This window comes from Rhinatrema bivittatum, chromosome 5 (genome assembly GCF_901001135.1).
Source record: "Rhinatrema bivittatum chromosome 5, aRhiBiv1.1, whole genome shotgun sequence".
Classification (NCBI taxonomy): Eukaryota; Metazoa; Chordata; class Amphibia; order Gymnophiona; family Rhinatrematidae; genus Rhinatrema; species Rhinatrema bivittatum.
This window is the reverse complement of record NC_042619.1, coordinates 259,460,329-259,479,455: the sequence shown is the minus strand read 5'-3', so window position 1 is coordinate 259,479,455 and position 19,127 is coordinate 259,460,329. Positions and strand designations below refer to the sequence as shown.

The 19,127-nt window shown below is 41.5% G+C and overlaps 1 protein-coding gene across 3 annotated transcripts in view; it reads right to left on the bottom strand.

Annotated features, from left to right (window-relative positions):
• The window catches only part of ADGRA2 (adhesion G protein-coupled receptor A2), a 273,188-nt gene that overhangs the window by 57,430 nt on the left and 196,631 nt on the right, over positions 1-19,127 (bottom strand). For 2 of the 3 annotated variants that reach the window (XM_029603893.1, XM_029603895.1), the window contains 2 exons: positions 13,520-13,733; positions 7,694-7,858 (listed from right to left, as the gene is read on the bottom strand). In XM_029603893.1, coding sequence (XP_029459753.1) covers positions 7,694-7,858; positions 13,520-13,733 — 379 coding nt within the window. The remainder of the gene's footprint in view (positions 1-7,693; positions 7,859-13,519; positions 13,734-19,127) is intronic. The other variant, XM_029603894.1, reaches the window with a different exon arrangement.

The following is a 19,127-nucleotide window of genomic DNA, read 5'->3' as shown; positions in this document are numbered from 1 at the left end:
AGAGGGAGCCGGAGGCCGCTTTCGCCGCCGGCTCCCTCTGCCTGGATGAATGCATGCCCACCCGGCCGCGGCCTGGATTGAACATGCGCCCACCCGCTCGCCGGCTCCCACCACCGCCTGGATCCAACGCGTGCCCACCCGCTCGCCGGCTCCCGCCGCCGCCTCGATGACCGCACGCCTGGGGGATTCGGAAAGTGACAGGTATTTATACAGATATATAAACAACTTACGCTGCAATGTTTTTTACACTTTACGGTTTTACCCCCATTTTTTACACTTTATTCCCGTTTTAATTTTCGAACACCACACTAACACCAGGTAGAGGGTAGGTGGTAAACTAACAGGTTAAGGACGCGGCAAAATAGCGGGTTACAAAGGAGATAATCTGAGCGCGCGTCACAGTATCGGAGGGGAATAGCTAATTCCTTCATTATACAGCTAATTCGTTCATTTACATATCATATACATGCTGCGTGCGGAAAGGGTTATGCGTCTGTTTTAAGAAGCGCTAAGGACGCGTGAAACTGGAGACTGTATCGCTGGATCGCCTTACGCGTCCGAATTGTGCGCTCCCAGCACGTTACAGACGGGAAATCTTCAACCGCACGTTACAGTATCAACCTGTGTGTGTTCATGAAAGATTTGCAGTGGTGGTTAGGCATCTGTGCTAATTGGGGTTACACATAATTTCCAGCCTAGATGATGCTCAAAAGCACATCTCAAGGGGGTGCTGTAAAATCAAGGAGCAAAACCATCTGTGTGTTGGGAGTTGCGAGGGTTCATCATCAATTACCCAAAGTTTCTTTTGAGCCCCTCATCTCAATTGGAATTTATAGGCATTCTGTTGGATACAATCCAGGTGAAACCCTTCCTTCCACAGGAGAGAATCATCATGCAGTGGAAGGGATAAGAATGAATCAGCAGTCATCAGAATGAAGCAGGTGGAGGATATTAGGCTCATGACATCACTCCCTTGGCACATCGACATATCAGATGGGTCCAGTTGTCTCTAAGATATACTCGGTATCTTCGAGACAGCATCTGCATCAACCAGCAACTCCGGAACTCTCTGTGTTGGTGGCAGATTTAATCAAATCTGACCAAAGAAATCTCCTTCCAAATGTCTCCAGTGCAAATGTCCTAACCATGGATGCATCCAAACTGGGCTGGGGAGCTCATGTAGAGGAGCTTAATAAGCAGGGCCCCTGGACTGCTCACAAGAGGATTGTGAGAAATTGCAAGAGGACCTTGTGAGATTGGGATATTGGGCATCCAAATGGCAGATGACATTAATGTGAACAAGTGCATAGAGATGCATGTAGAGAAGAGTAACCCAAATTATAGCTTCACAATACAATGTTCCACATTGGGAGTCCCCACCCAGAAAAAAGGACCTAGGCATCATTGTGGATAACATGTTTGAAATCTTCTGCTCAGTGTGTGGTGGCGGCCAAGAAAGGAAATAGAATGCTAGGAATTATTAGGAAAGGAATTGGGAATAAAACAGAGAATATCATAATGCTTTTATATTGCTCCATGGTGTGACTGCACCTTGAGTATTGTATGCAGTTATCGACACAGTATCTCAAAAAAGATATAGCGGGATTAGAAAAGGTTCAGAGAAGGATGACCAAAATGATGAAGGGGATGGAATGATTCCCCTACGAGAGGAAAGGCTGTAGGGCAGGGGTGGGCAATTCCGGTCCTCGAGGGCTGCAAACCAGTCGGGTTTTCAGGATATCCTTAATGAATATGCATGAGAGAGACCTGCATACACACTGCCTCAGTTGTATGCAAATCTATTTCATGCATATTCATTAGGGGAATCCTGAAAACCCAAATGGTTTGCAGCCCTTGAGGACCGGACTTGCCCACTCCTGCTGTAGGGGCTCTTCAGCTTGGAGAAGAGACGGCTGAGGGGAGATACGATAGAGGTCTATAGAATAATGAATGGAATGGAACGAGTAAACATTAATCAGTTGTTTACTCTTTCAAAATGTACAGAGGTCCATATTCAGTAGGCTGGTCAGTGGACAAGTTATCCAGCTAAAGTTAGTCGGATAACTTGTCCCATATATTCAGCGGGATAAATGTCCCGCTGAATATACCAGCCTAAATTTATCCGGCTACCCAACTAAAAACCTACCCAACTATGTTTGAATATAGCTGGATAGGGTTTTTAGTCATCCAGCCTTTTCAGTTATCCGTCTAAATGGCTTTTGAATATTGACCTCATAAAGACATGGGGACATTCAATGAAGTTACTATGTGATACATTTAAGATAAATAGGAGAAAATATTTTTTTACTCAACACATAATTGTTGTGAAAGCTGTTAGTGTAGCTGGGTTTAAGAAAAGTTTGAACAAATTCCTGAAAGAAAAAGTCCACAAACCATTATTAAGGTGGACTTGGGAAAATCCACTGCTTATCCCTAGGATATTGACCTTTAGGGATTCTACCATATACTTGTGACCCGGCTTGGCCACTGTTGGAAACAGTATTCTGGGCTTGATGGGCCTTTGGTCTGACCCAGTAAAGCAAATCTTTTATGTTCTCATGTTTCCACTCCTATGAGAGATACTGTATTTATCAGAAATTTGACCAGGTTGGGGCATTACCCATCTCTCATCACTCAGAATTGGGAAATGTTGCATCATCCCAACATTAGGTCCCTAGCCCTCTCAGCCTGGATGATAAGAGAGTAGCATTGCATTCCCTTAATCTATTTGAGGTTGTGTCTCATATTCTTCTGGCTTCTCGGAAGGATTTCACTTGAAAACCCATGCTTTGAATGGAAGAGGTTTGTCTTCTGGTATGAGGGAAAGGCACTAGACCCCATGGCCTGTTCCACACAAAAACTGCTTGAATAACTTCAACATCTTTTAGATTCTGGTCTGAAAATTAACTCCATTAACGATCATCTCAGTGCAAGTGGTGCTTATCACCATCATGTAGAAGGTACACCCATCTCTGTGCAGCCTTTAGCTGTTTAGTTTGTGCAGGGCAGTAACTTTAGCATACAGAGTCAATGAGCTCCTGATCCTAGTGACTTTCCCACCTTATACTATTTTTTTTTAACAACAGGGTGGTTCTGTGCATGCATCCTAAGTTCCTGTTGGACTTTCATCTTAACCAGTCAGTCGTCCTTTCAACATTTTTCCCCAGGCCACATGACAACGTGGGTGGTCAAACATTGCACAATTTGGATTACAAAAGAGTTTTGGCCTTCTATCTGGAGAGCACTTTAAAAAAAATCTACTTTAGATGCCAGTAATCCTTTCAATTATAGACCTATTTCATCACTCCCCCTTATCACTAAGGTAATTGAAGGGATTGTTTTAAAGCAATTAACAGATTTCTTAGAGAAGAATGAAATTTTGAGTCCTCATCAATTCGGCTTTCGTCGTGGTCTTAGTACTGAATTACTCCTGATCTCAATGGTCGATTCTATCAAACGGAGTCTTGATAATGGACAACAGTTTCTCTTAGTTTCACTTGACATTACCTCTGCTTTTGATTCCATCGATCATCAAATTTTACTTATAATGTAAATACTCATTTTACTTTTACTCATAATTTTACTTTTACTCATAATGTAAATAATGTAAATATTTTAATCCCTTCCGTTCGTCTCTCTTATTCTAATTTCTCTTCCCAGTTTTAAGACCCTGTTGTAATGTAACTTTTGTTCTCCTTGCACTTGTTTTTCGTTTCTTGTTCTCACCCCTTGTTTTATGTAAACCGGCATGATGTGGTTTCTAATCATGAATGCCGGTATAGAAAAACGCTAAATAAATAAAAAATAAATACTTTTTCGTCTTCGGGAATGTGGTATTTCAGGAATAGTACTTGATTGGTTTGAGAGTTACTTGTCTGAGCATTCTCAAGTCATCCGATTTAATAATTTGTGTTCTTTGTCTCAGCAGGTGAAGGTTGGGGTGCCACAGGGTTCAGCCCTTTCGACAATGTTGTTTAATATATATCTCGCCCCCATTACCAAATTGTTAGCTACCATTTCAGATGGGTATAAGATCTATGCTGACGACATCCAGTTCTATATAAAAGTTCAGAATTCATGGCAGGAAACAGTGAATTCATTATCCTTGTGTTTGGATACTATTAAGCGATGGTTGAAGCACAATAAGCTGTTGCTAAATACTGGTAAGACCACAATGTTGTTAATTCATCGACCTCATTCTGTACCTTTACAGGACACTATTTCAATAGACAATTTCTCATTTTCTCTTACTAAACCTATCAAGAGTCTAGGTATCATGATTGACTCTACCTTATCTTTTAAACCTCAAATAAAATCGCTGATTAAAACAGGCTTCTTTAAACTTCGGCTGTTAAGAGGCCTTCGTCATTTGTTGTATGATAAAGATTTTCTGATGGTTGTTCGTGCCATTATGTTTCCGCACATTGACTACTGTAATGGGTTATATATTGGTTTACCGAAGTGTTTAATTCAATCTGTACAACTTTTGCTAAACTCAGCCGCTAGGCTGGTTTCTCACACAAAGCGCTTTGAAAAGATCTCGCCGACCCTATGTAGACTTAACTGGTTACCAGTGAATGAACGTATAGGGTTCAAGATAGGCATGTTAGTTTACAAGCTCCGTGTTTCAGATTCTACCTTTTGGTTTAATGCATTGCTATGGATTTATAATCCAGTTAGATGTTTGAGATCTTCACAATTTAATTTGCTAGAGATTCCCTCAATTCGTCACGCCCGTTTATCCTGTACTAGGGAGACTTCTTTCTCTATAGCGGCACCCACTCAATGGAACCTCCTTCCTTTTGACCTCAGATCTTTAGAAGACGTTAAAAGTTCAAAACGGAATTTAAGGAATATCTGCTCCATCGTGCGTTCAATGATAAATGAGGCGGCATGAATGTTCTTAATCTGCTTATTAAAGTAAATATGATTTAATAATTGAATATTCCATTTTTGGAATATGCTCCCATGCCTAAAACAGTAAATGTACCATTAATATTTGGTATTTTGCTTCTTGGTTTCTGTGAAGTTGTAATTTGTTGTTTGTATTTTATTTTGTTTTTATTATGTATGTACTCTTGTATATCGCTTAGGCCTTGTTAAGTGTTAGGCGATTAATAAATTTTAATAAATGAAATGAAAATGAAAAAGTCCACCCAGTTTTTGTTTTTTTGACCACCAACAAACCTGGAACTGCTATTGACAAAAGCACCCTTTCTAATTGGTTAGCAGGTTGCATCTCCTTCTGTTACTGTATGCCCAGGCAGACTTGAATCTGATATGGCTCATAATGTCAGTGTTATGGCAGCATCAGTGGCCCACTGAGATAGGCCTTCCTGGAGGAGATTTGCAAAGCTGTGACGTACAGTTCTTTCCACACATTCACATCTCACAATTGTTTGGATAGGGACTAGGCTTGGTCAGTCTGCCCTACTGAGTCTATTTGAAGTTTTAAACCTAACTCCATCTTCCCTAGGGCCCATTATCTTTCTTTCCAGGCTACCCCTAAAAAAAAAAAAGTTAAATAAATAGTTGGTTGCTATTTTTCTAGTGATATTTCCCCCTTTTTTTGTTCAGCGCACTCTGTAGCTAAGGATTCCCCACAACTGAGGACTTCACATCCAGCCCATTCTCAGAGAAAGTTAAATTTGCGTATACTAACTGATATTCTCTGAGGATAACAGGATTTTTTTTAAATGTTTATTTATATTCTGCCTTTCAGTCATTGTAAGTCCTCATAGAACCTGCCTGCCTCCCCTTGGAGTTGGTTCTTCATGTGTACGCATAAATATCTATAGAAGAACTAGGGTGATCCTGCGCAACAAGGTGGCGTGGGTCATGCTGCACAAGCTCAAAGATTCTAGAAGCTTCTAAGTAAATCTTCCACACCAGGCTTTATCTGATGATGTCACCCACATGTGAGGACCTGCATCCTGCTGTCCTCGGAGAATGCCTTTTACAGGTAAGCAGCTTTGGCTTTCTCCCAAGTGTCTTCCCATCTAAGGTCACTCATGGGTCACAGTAGATGGACAGCAAGCAGGTGTTCCAGAACACCAGAGCAGTGAACACCTCTCCCCATTCCCTGGAGTGGGGATGATGAAAGGGTGGGTTGGAGGGAGGACATATTCCAGCCTAGTAAAACCTGAGGCCTCAATTGGGGAGTTTTCAAAGTTGTTATTGCATGTGGTCACCAGCAGTACAGTGTCTACATCCCTGAGCTGCTCTTGCTCTTCCCTGATTCTCTGCGCAGACTCCCTGCAGCTGATCAGGCTGTGTTTTTTTAACACCATATGTTTGGCAAGCATGCTCTTCCATGAAAACGAGAAGATTTCCCGATATCTAATCCTATATCCTTTTTAACTCTGGTGGAGGGATGGGGGTGGAAGAGGAAAGGAAGATGAAAAACTGAGTTAATTTACTCCATATCCACTGTACGGGTAATTTATATTCCACAAAGGATCAGCCGACAGTTTACATCTTGCTCCAAAAATATCTTTTTTTCTCTTGCCAGCAAAATTCCAACACCTCTCATTTTAGATTCCTCACAAAAGGCCAGGGAGGAAGCGCCTGAAAGGAATTTGCTGTCTAAAACGCTATAACAGCTAACAGATGCTTCAGTCACCTGCAGCTCTCAATAACTAATACCCCATTTCTTCACACACACAGGGAAACGGCGAGGCTACAAGCTCAAAGACCTCCTGAATTATCCAGTCCAACTCATGTACTGTTTCAGCCAAACCTGGTGCTTTAGTGTGCAGGGAGCCATAAGATTAAGCTGTCAAAAAAAAAAGGAAACAGTTGAGGCACTCCTGAAAAGCAGAGCTGCCAAGCAACTCCGGTTCTGGAGGGAGACTTTAAGTTGGGCCTGGCTTGACGGCGCTCTCTGCTACTGTCTACTGCTGCCTGGAGTGCAGACTTCAATTTGAAGAATCAGAACCACAGCTGCCACAATACACTGGGTTGCAAGTTCAGAAAAACAGATTTACCTTGAAACTGGATCACTGGGGCAAGTAGCCTGAGGGTATTTTTAATCAGTGGCTAGTGAGTTTTGTCCTGTGATGTTGTGAGCTGTGTTAGTATCTTTGGGAAAGAATAAGATGATATTTGAGGAGTAGGCGAAATATAAGAATACTCTATAGAGACGGTACTCATGGCACCATACATATTAATTGGAAAACAGCAGTAACTTAAAATGTGTCTATGATTTATTGCTGTAGCAACAGTGATTGTTCAGTCTGGAACCACTAGCGCAGGGCTGGCCGACCCCAGTCCTCAAGAATCACAAACAGGCCAGGATATTCACAATGAGTATGCATGAGATTTATCTACATGCAAAGGAGGCAGTACATGCAGATCTCTCTCATGCATATTCATTGTAAATATCCTGATAACCAGACCCATTTGTGGCTCTTGAGGAACAAGAGTTGGCCATCCCTGCACCTGTGTATGTTTTTTGTGCATCTTTTTATATTATTTATTTATTTAAATTTATTTAAAAGCTTTTCTATGCCGTCTATACAATATGTAGGTCTAAGCGGTTTACTTCTGTATGGTAGATCTTTTACTTTGTGCCTGTTGTATTCTGGTGGAAGGCACTACTTGAAATCACTGGTGCATTTCTCCAGTGGAAACACAAATAAGGACTGATTTACAAAATAAATGTGGCTTCCATGCTGAGAACCTGACAGGGTACCTGAAGTCCCCTCGGTTGTTGGTGACTCTTTCCATAGGGCAATAGGAAGCCGACGTCTCTAGCACCACAATCTCCACTTTCCTGCTAACATTGCCTTGTGCCGTGGAGACACAGCACTCCCACTCACCACTGGCCGACACATGGATGTTGGACAGGATCAGTTCACTGTGAAAACAAAACCAGAAGTTACAGAACTGCTATAGATTAATAGATACATATGAACAGATTGATTGTATTGTAGCTACATATAGTATATCTGCACAGATCTTCACTCACTGTCAATAGCAATCAGATTTAGATTCAATTAGCAAACACTTAGAAATATTATGAGCAAGGACATTTATGGCTCTCACCCCCCCATATGTACACTTCCTCCCCATATGTACACTTCTTTTCTTCAGCCTTGTAATCATAGCTAAAGAAGAGACCTGTGTGGTCTTTTATGGTCTCAGATGGCATCATCTTTGGAAAATTTGTATACTTTGCCAATAAAAATTATCAAAGCTTTCTCCAAGACCATATTGACTACTGGAACCTAGACCAATAGCTGCAGAGATAAACAGCACTTTAATGGTCATATCCCTATTCTACTACTGCTTTTGTGTGCATGTGGCCTTGGGTACATCAGCCTTCCACCTCTGTGCCTCCGTTTACTTAACACTAGTTGGGTAATAAGAACATAAGAACATGCCATACTGGGTCAGACCAAGGGTCCATCAAGCCCAGCATCCTGTCTCCAACAGTGGCCAATCCAGGCCACAAGAACCTGGCAAGTTCCCAAAAACTAAGTCTATCCCCTGTTACTGTTGCTAGTAATAGCAATGTCTATTTTCTAAGTCAACTTAATTAATAGCAGGTAATGGACTTCTCCTCCAAGAACTTATCCAATCCTTTTTTAAACCCAGCTACACTAACTGCACTAACCACATCCTCTGGCAACAAATTCCAGAGTTTAATTGTGCGTTGAGTGAAGAAGAACTTTCTCCGATTAGTTTTAAATGTGCCACATGCTAACTTCATGGAGTGCCCCTTAGTCCTTCTATTATCTGAAAAAGTAAATAACCAATTCACAGTTACCCGTTCTAGACCTCTCATGATTTTAAAGACCTCTATCATATCCCCCCTCAGTCGTCTCTTCTCTAAGCTGAAAAGTCCTAACCTCTTTAGTCTTTCCTCATAGGGGAGCTGTTCCATCCCCTTTATCATTTTGGTCGCCCTTCTCTGTACCTTCTCCATTGCAACTATATCTTTTTTGAGACGCAGTGACCAGAATTGCACACAGTATTCAAAGTACGGTCTCACCATGGAGCGATACAGAGGCATTATGACATTTTCCGTTTTATTCACCATTCCCTTTCTAATAATTCCCAACATTCTGTTTGCTTTTTTGACTGCCGCAGCACACTGAACCGATGATTTCAATTTGTTATCCACTATGACACCTAGATCTTCTTTCTTGGATGGTAGCTCCTAATATGGAACCTAACATTGTGTAACTAACTATAGCATGGGTTATCTTTCCCGATATGCATCACCTTGCACTTATCCACATTAAATTTCATCTTCCATTTGGATGCCCAATTTTCCAGTCTCACAAGGTCTTCCTGCAATTTATCACAATCTGCTTGTGATTTAACTACTCTGAATAATTTTGTATCATCTGCAAATTTGATTACCTCACTCATCATATTTCTTTCCAGATCATTTATAAATATATTGAAAAGTACAGGTCCTAATACAGATCCCTGAGGCACTCCACTGCCCACTCCCTTCCACTGAGAAAATTGTCCATTTAATCCTACTCTCTGTTTCCTGTCTTTTAGCCAGTTTGTAATCCACAAAAGGATATCGGCACCTATCCCATGACTTTTTACTTTTCCTAGAAGCCTCTCATGAGGAACTTTGTCAAACGCCTTCTGAAAATCCAAATACACTACATCTACTGGTTCACCTTTATCTACATGTTTATTAACTCCTTCAAAAATGTGAAGCAGATATGTGAGGCAAGACTTGCCTTGGATAAAGCCATGCTGACTTTGTTCCATTAAACCATTTAGAATACTTTCCACTATTTTTCCTGGCACTGGTCAGGCTAACAGGTCTGTAATTTCCCGAATCGCCCCTGGAGCCCTTTTTAAATATTGGGGTTACATTAGCCACCCTCCAGTCTTCAGGTACAATGGATGATTTTAATGATAGGTTACAAATGTTTACTAATAGGTCTGAAATTTCATTTTTTAGTTCCTTCAGAACCCTGGGGTGCATACCATCCGGTCCAGGTGATTTATTACTCTTCAGTTTGTCAATAAGGCTTACCACATCTTGTAGGTTCACTGTGATTTGGTTCAGTCCATCTGAATCATTACCCATGAAAACCTTCTCCGGTACGGGTATCTCCCCAACATCCTCTTCAGTAAACACCAAAGCAAGGAATTCAGTTAATCTTTCCGCGATGGCCTTGTCTTCTCTAAGTGCCCCTTTAACCCCTCCATCATCTAACGGTCCAAATGACTCCCTCACAGGCTTACAGCTTCGGATATAGTTTAAAACATTTTTACTGTGAGTTTTTGCCTCTAAGGCCAACTTCTTTTCAAATGCTCTCTTAGCCTGTCTTATCAATGTCTTACATTTAACTTGCCAATGCTTATGCATTATCCTATTTTCTTCTGTTGGATCCTTCTTCCAATTTTTGAATGAAGATCATTTCGCTAAAATAGCTTCTTTCACCTCCCCTTTTAACCATGCTGGTAATCGTTTTGCCTTCCTTATACCTTTCTTAATAAGATGGTGAAGGCTGAGGCTGCAAAGCATTCTACAGCTTTTTGTTATGAAAATTCAAAATATCAACTGAAATGAATATAAATTCAAAAATTATTATGATAGAATTAAGTGGCATGAATGCCTTGTGTTTTCTAGAAAGTATTCGGGTAAATTGCATGGCGTGGCCATTACAATCCTAAACAGCAGTGGTTTGATTGAATTGTGCCTCCACGAAGGCTGGGGCACCTGCATAGAGAGACCATGGATAAATCTAACCTTTAATGAACAAGGGGAGACTGGATTTTAACACAGAAGGAACCTTCTAGCAGAGATGGTGGGGGCTGTCACTGTAACAGATTAGTCGGACACACTGGACAGTCTGGGTTTGACCCAGGATACAGAGTGGGAGGAAAAGGGTAGATGGGTCAGTTAAAAGATGTGGGGAGGAGGATTTCATATTGGGTTGCATGTGGAAATTCATATGCATGAAAATCAAGTGGGCAGACTAGATGGGCCATTTTGGTCGTTATCTGCCACCATTCAGTACGTTATTATAGCAGGCACAGCACAGCTGACTGGACAGGAGAGGGAGAGTCTGCCCCTTTTCCAGATCTCTTCTGCTTTATTCTGCTTGTTAGCATTGGCAGGAACATCACTGGAGTGTGGAAATGATGGCAGGATGTAGCTCCTTGATGGACAGGATATGCCTCCCCACTCCCAGAGAAGGAAACACCTGATTTGTTAGCTGGGAGTAAGTTTATGGACCCTGCCATGACCCAAGTGCTGAAAGCCGACCAACTAATGTCAGCAGGAAACAGAGCAACAACCCCACAGTACTGTCTAAAATTAAACACAGACACCAAATGTAAACAAGACATTTCTGGTTTCCTAATATTTCCTCTGGTCTGGGTTGCACATCCTTCAAGAGTATTTATTTATTTTTTATTTATCTTAACATGTTTTGTATACCGTATATTCGGTTTTGCCATCATAACGGCTTACAATAGGAGAATAACATTAGAGTTTTAACAAATACAATTTAAAGATAACGTTGGGTAGCAATGGGGGGTAATAGAGGGTTAGATTATATAGGGAAAAGTTCTTAGATGTCTGTTTTAGAATTTGTGGTTTGATTAGTCTGTCATAAGTTGATAGGATGGTTTCTGTTAATTTAGAGTTGTCTGGTTGGGAGTTTGTTGGTGTTGATAGTTAAGATCTTCTGAAAAAGCTCTGGTAAAAAGCCAGGTTTTTAATTCTTTTTTGAAAATTTTGGTGTCAACATGGGTTCTTAGATTTAGGGGTAAGGCGTTCCATAGCGAGGGGCTGGCGATGGATATAGCTCTCTCTCGGGTTGATACTAGGTGCGTGATTTTAGCATGAGGAATTTTAAGGAGGCCTTTATTCATTGAGCGAAGGTTCCTTTTTGGGGCATGTAGTTCAATGTGTTCAGTTAGCCAATGGTTTTGTTGTTCTGTGATTAATTTATGGAGGATTGATAAAACTTTGTATTCTATTCTGTATTTAATTGGGAGCCAGTGCAAGGATATGAGAGTAGGTGTAATGTGTTCTTGTTTCTTGGTTCCTGAAAGAATCCTGGTGGCTGCATTCTGAAGAATTTGTAGTGGACGTATGGTGGTAAAAGGGAGGCCAAGGAGTAGGGCGTTGCAGTAGTCCAGGTTTGCAAAAAGTAGTAGTTGCAGAACTGTTCTAAAGTCATTTTGAGTGAGGAAGGGTTTGAGACGTCTGAGTGTCAATAATTTGTGGTAACCTTCTTTGATTTTATTTGTTATATGGGTTTTGTAGGATAATTGTCAATTGTAATTCCGAGGTTTCTGGCATGGTCAACAGGAGAGATTATTGTTTTTGGGTTTTCTGTTTTGAGTGATTGTCTGGGTAAATCGTTGATTTTTTTGTCGAGAATGATTAATTCAGTTTTATCAATGTTGATTATGAGTTTTAGGTTGGAGAGACATTGCTTGATCTTTGAGAGATAAGAGGTTATTTTCTTGTAGGTTTCTTCTAGCGTATTTTGGATTGGGACTAAAATTTGGATGTCATCAGCATAAAGGAAATGGGTCAAACCCAGACTGTCCAGTGTGTGACAAATAGGTAGGAGATAGATATTAAAAAGTGTTGCTGACAGTGCAGATCCTTGTGGGACTCCTGTATTTAGGTTCACTTTATTTGATAGGTTGTTGTTGAGTATTACTTGGAAACTTCTTTGGGATAAATATGAGGTGAACCATTTTAGAATAGTACCTGATATTCCTATTTCAGAAAGTCTGTCAAGTAAAATAGCATGGTTGACTGTATCAAAGGCGGCTGACAAATCCAGGAGTATTAAAATATAACTTTGTCCTTTGTCAAATCCTCGAAGAACTGTGTCATTCAGAGAAAGGAGTAATGTTTCCGTACTTAAGTTATTAAAGTTATTAAGTTATTAAGTTAAGTTATTAAACTGTCTTCTTCATACAAATTGTTTTTACTTGTGCTCCGTTTAGAATGATTACATGAGCATCTTGCAAAGCATATCAAGATATTTTTCCCCTTTTTCTCTCATGGTCTTCGATCCCTGTCTCCAATGTCCATACTTTTCATTACAATGAATTCTGGGAGATGCAGTTTTAGTTTTCCTCTTGAAAAGGCAGAGGTATGAACCACATAATATAGGATGGAAGGCACTGCTGACCTTAATAGCTTGATGTTAACAGTACTGAAATAGTGATTTGCTGAAAGGGGGATCTGGGGCAGCTGTCAAGATATTTTATGAAAATAGAGTGTTCCATAATGTGTAGCCGAGCTGCAAAGACCCCCTTGATTAGACAGTGACAGCAGTAAGAGCCCCTTGATTAGAAATTGGTAGCATATCACTGAAGTGAAAAGAAAGGATGGACAGAGGGAAATGAACTATTCTCTGTCCCCATTCTACTGCAGAAGGAAGATCTTTGACAGGTAATGAAGGTGCCTAGAAGGAAGATGCTGTCATGGATCAGGATCTGTGTACCTGGCAATCTAGGTGAAATCAAGGATCAGGCTCTGTGTGTCTGGATCAAGATCTGTGGGTACCTGGTAAGGAAGGTGCAGTCATGGATTATTGTCTTCTCAAGGGTAATTCCCATCTCCTCGTCTTCTTCCACCAGCAGCCGGTTATGGTACCACAGAATCCGGGTGCTGTTGTCCAGATAGGTGGCTGTGCACTGGAAGGGCAGGCGATCACCCTGGAAGACCACCTGTCGCAGGGAGGGAATCAGCTGGTGAGTGTGCAGCTCCGGAGCGCCTGCTAGAAAGAAAGCACACGTATCCAGTCAACAGCCAAATAGGTCAACTGTCAAAGATCAGTGGCAGAAAAGTCTTTTGCACCACTAAAAAAAATCTGGAATCTTAAAAATGGTTGAGAACTGCATCTGGTATATCCAGCAGGACCACCTCATCCTGGTGCAGAAGAAACACACTCCATTACAGGCACATTCGCCTCAGAGCGCACACTGCTAATCTCAGCTCTGACTTTCCGGATGCAGTGTCCTGCCCTCATTAAACATTAATGGCTGATATTTTCATGACCCTTTTGAAAAGCACACAATGAGAGAGAGATCCCACTCAAGAAGAGACAGATTCCTCCCAAAATCAGATGCCTTTTAGTTAGGGCTGCCAACTGGCTTCAGATTTTCAGGACAGGTTGATCCAGTCCTGGTTTTGCTCCCCAGCCTGCAGGTACTTATATTCTTGTTTTTCTTAGGGAATAAATAGGGAATAAATAAATCAGAATAAATAGGGAATAAATAGGGAATAAATAAATCAGAATAAATCCCAGCATACAATGGGGTAAAACCAGGACTGGATCAACCTGTCCTGAAAATCTGGAGCCAGTTGGCAACACTACTTTTAGTATGACATTCTTCTCCCTACTACATTCAGAGTCCTTAACCAACCCTTTCCATTCCAGATTTTTAACAGTTGCTTAGTAATAAGTGAAGATAGATACTACATTTAAAAACAGAAAATGTCATAAGGAACGGCCTACTTGGTTTACCCAGTCTGAACATTTGAATCTGCCTACTATATTGTCACAGATTGCACTTGACCTGTGGTCTTCTCCCTCCCTCCCCTCTCCTCACTAAGATCCTTTTGTATTTATCCATGCATGCTTGAATTCTGCCACAATTTTGGTTTCTACACCCTCTACTGGAAAACTATTCCAGGCAGGCCCGGATTTCCCATTAGGCCAAGGAGGTCTGTGCCTTAGGGGTGCTATGGTAAGAGAAGTGCCTCCTTCTCTCTCCCGGAAGCATTTTCCTGTTATCACTGCTTGGGCTGAGCAGCAGTATCCTGTCAGACTTGCCACCTTAAAGTCGCTGAGCAGTCGGCGACGTTTGGAGCACTAAAGAACTGCCACTGGTCCACCACCGAGCCTTTAAGGGGGCAGGCCCAACAGGTCGCTGCTGCCTTTAAGTACTGAGTGACTCTTAGAAGAAAGTATTGCCGGGACAGAGAATGAGGTGCTATCGTGAGCTAAGAGTGCCGCGAAGATGAATCCAGCTCTGGTTCCCAGTGGAAGAGTATTTTCTCAAATTCGCTTTTAGCTTCCTTGCCTTTAGTTATATGTGATGTCCCCTGATATTGTATTATATTATATTATATTGTAACTGAATTTTCTCTGAAGACAAGCAGAATGATGCTAAGTCCTCCCCACTGAGTGATGTCAACCGACAGAGTCCTGTGTGGAAAATGTATACAGAAGCTTCTAGAAGCTTTTGGCATGCTTGTTTGAGCATGTGCAGCCCCATATCACGCAGGGCTCCCTCAGTCTTTGTTTTTCTGAAGTGCAGTTTTTCTCTCTTGTGAAAACAAGTTTCTCAAAAATGCTGAAAATCCTGTATTTTCACATGAGGTCTCGTGATTCTCTCAGTCCCATCCCCCCTTAGTCTCATTTGGTCAGTCAATTTCAGATTTTCTTTCTTTTTTGTCAGCTGCCAGGTTCATCAACATTGGTGCCTCGAGTGACATCAGTAGGGGTTTTTTGTTAAAATCAAATCAAGCTCATTCATTTTCTGGCCAGTTTCCCAGAAGGTAAAGAAGGCCAGTGGCTTCAACAAGTGCCCCTGGTGTGAAGGCATCATGTCTGCCATGAATTCCCATGATAGATATGTGTTTTTCCTAAGGAAGGTACCATGATGACTGGGTTGCTCCACATGCAGGAAGATGACTCCAAGAGCAGTGGTTCTCAACCTTTTCTCGGTCGGGACACACCTGACAGATGGTTCTCACATGCGTGACACACTGCTCATTACAATCTATGGTGGAAAGTTTTAAAAAAGCCCCATATTACTTGTATTGTTAAGAATGACACAAGGGAAAAATAAGAGTACGTTCTCTGAACATAAATTATATAAATAGTAAACCTCCTGTACCAGAACAGCACCAACTTCCAGTACTCAAACAGTAACCACCTTACCTAAGAAAAGGCAACCCTGAAAATATTACAGCAGGCCTTAAGACACCAAAACACCTCCTATTAAGAACAAGCCAGGCTACTATAGAGCCCTAAACAGAAACTACACGCCAGCAGAAAACCTCACCTCAGTCACATGTGCAGACCCTCACCTAACAAAGAATAAAGAGACCATAAAGCATAACTAGAAACATGCAGACAAAAACTGAACTGGAAACCACATCAAGCCCAGAGAAACTGTATGCAGTGTAACAAAGGAAAAAGAGAAACTTCACCAGTCTTCAAAACAAATAAAAAAATATAAAACCAATAGCAGTAAAACCACACTAATCAAAAGAACAGATTTCAAAATAGCCGATGAATGGAATATCCAATAATTAAAAACTCATATTAAAAATTTTTTTTTTCAAAATACTTTTTATTAACAGGGAAAGTGGTACATCAAGACATCAAAAAACAGCCTCAATCATGGCCACAAGGTACAAGTAACAACCGACGTAACCAGTGAAACAGAACTAATAGAAAAAGCACACGGTACCATCATACCCTGACTTTAAGTTTTCTCCCCAAAACCCTTCTCCCCCATCCGCACCCCAAACCATGCACACCACAGGCACACCACATTCAACCATCACGCATCCCTTGATCCCAAAAATGTCTAGATACCAATAAAATATTTCAAAATAGTAGACACGAAGGCCCAATAATTAAAAATAATAAGGATAAAAAAATGCTTCGCTCTGCATACCTGGGAACATTTGATATCCAGGAGTCCTGAGATTGTTGTAAAATAGGAATGGGGAGGGTTTGCTTGCAACTTTCTCCTCTCTTTCTGTCATGTTCAAGCTCTCTCTCACTTACACAGGCTCTCAATCACACACATATGCTCTCTCTCTCTCTCTCTCTCACACACAGGCTCTCAATCACACAATTATACACATGCTCTCTCTCTCACACAGGCTCTCAATCACACTACACACATGCTCGCTCTCTCTCTCTCTCACACACATAGGCTCTCAATCACACAATTATACACATGCTCTCTCTCTCACACAGGCTCTCAATCACACTACACACATGCTCGCTCTCTCTTCTCTCTCTCACACACACAGGCTCTCAATCACACAATTATATACATGTTCTCTCTCTCACCAGGCTCTCAATCACACAATTACACACATGCTCTCTCTCTCACACAGGCTCTCAATCACACTACACACATGCTCGCTCTCTCTTCTCTCTCTCACACACACACAGGCTCTCAATCACACAATTATACACATGCTCTCTCTCTCACACAGGCTCTCAATCACACTACACACATGCTCGCTCTCTCTTCTCTCTCTCGCACACACAGGCTCTCAATCACACAATTATACACATGTTCTCTCTCTCACCAGGCTCTCAATCACACAATTACACACATGTTACAAAATGCCACTGCGAGGATCCTGACTAAATCTAATAAAAGGGACCACATTACTCCCATTTTAAAGAACCTTCACTGGCTCCCTATCAAACACAGAATCCTCTATAAATCCCTATCAATAATCCACAAAGCCATCTATAACTCCACCCCAATGGACCTCACCATCCCTTTACAGCTTCACTCCACCTCTCGTCCGACTAGACAAGCTCAGAAAGGCACGCTAAGAGCCCATCCTCTCAAGACTTCACTTAGCAAAAGAGCTATTTCCACTGCCGGTCCTAATCTCTGGAATTCACTCCCACCAGACCTTAGAATTGAACAATCGACTCCCACCTTTAAAAAAAGACTAAAGACCTGGTTGTTCAACCAAGCATTCTCTTAATTTCAAACTTAATACCTAAGCTTTGATCTCCAGGAAGGTCCAATACTTTGTATATAATTACCCTTAAGTTATTATTTTTATTTTCTCCAAGTTCTATTTATCCTGTTCATTGTAAGACATTATTCTAAATACTGTCAATCTATTGTTGTAATGTAAACTGAAGTGATTAGTAACTTTGTTACCAGAACTTCGGTATATAAAACTGTTAAATAAATAAATAATTGCTCTCTCTCTCACTCACATAGGCTCTCATACACACATGCTCTCTCTCATTCACAGGCTCTCAATCACACAATTACACACATGCTCTCTCTCTCACACAGGCTCTCAATCACACTACACACATGCTCGCTCTCTCTTCTCTCTCTCTCACACACACAGGCTCTCAATCACACAATTATACACATGTTCTCTCTCTCACCAGGCTCTCAATCACACAATTACACACATGCTCTCTCTCTCACTCACATAGGCTCTCAATCACACAATTACACACATGCTCTCTCTCTCACTCACATAGGCTCTCATACACACATGCTCTCTCTCTCACACAGGCTCTCAATCACACTACACACATGCTCGCTCTCTCTTCTCTCTCTCTCACACACACAGGCTCTCAATCACACAATTATACACATGTTCTCTCTCTCACCAGGCTCTCAATCACACAATTACACACATGCTCTCTCTCTCACACAGGCTCTCAATCACAGTACACACATGCTCGCTCTCTCTTCTCTCTCTCACACACACAGGCTCTCAATCACACAATTATACACATGCTCTCTCTCTCACACAGGCTCTCAATCACACTACACACATGCTCGCTCTCTCTTCTCTCTCTCACACACACAGGCTCTCAATCACACAAATGTTCTCTCTCTCACTTATACAGGCTCTCAATCACACACATATGTTCTCTCCCTCACTTACACAGGCTCTCAATCACACAAATGTTCTCTCTCTCACTTACACAGGCTCTCAGTCACACACATATGCTCTCTCTCTCTCTTTCTCTCTCATTCACAGGCTCTCAATCACACAATTACACACATGCTCTCTCTCTCACTCACATAGGCTCTCAATCACACAATTACACACATGCTCTCTCTCTCACTCACATAGGCTCTCATACACACATGCTCTCTCTCTCACACAGGCTCTCAATCACACTACACACATGCTCGCTCTCTCTTCTCTCTCTCTCACACACACAGGCTCTCAATCACACAATTATACACATGTTCTCTCTCTCACCAGGCTCTCAATCACACAATTACACACATGCTCTCTCTCTCACACAGGCTCTCAATCACAGTACACACATGCTCGCTCTCTCCTCTCTCTCACACACACAGGCTCTCAATCACACAATTATACACATGCTCTCTCTCTCTCACACAGGCTCTCAATC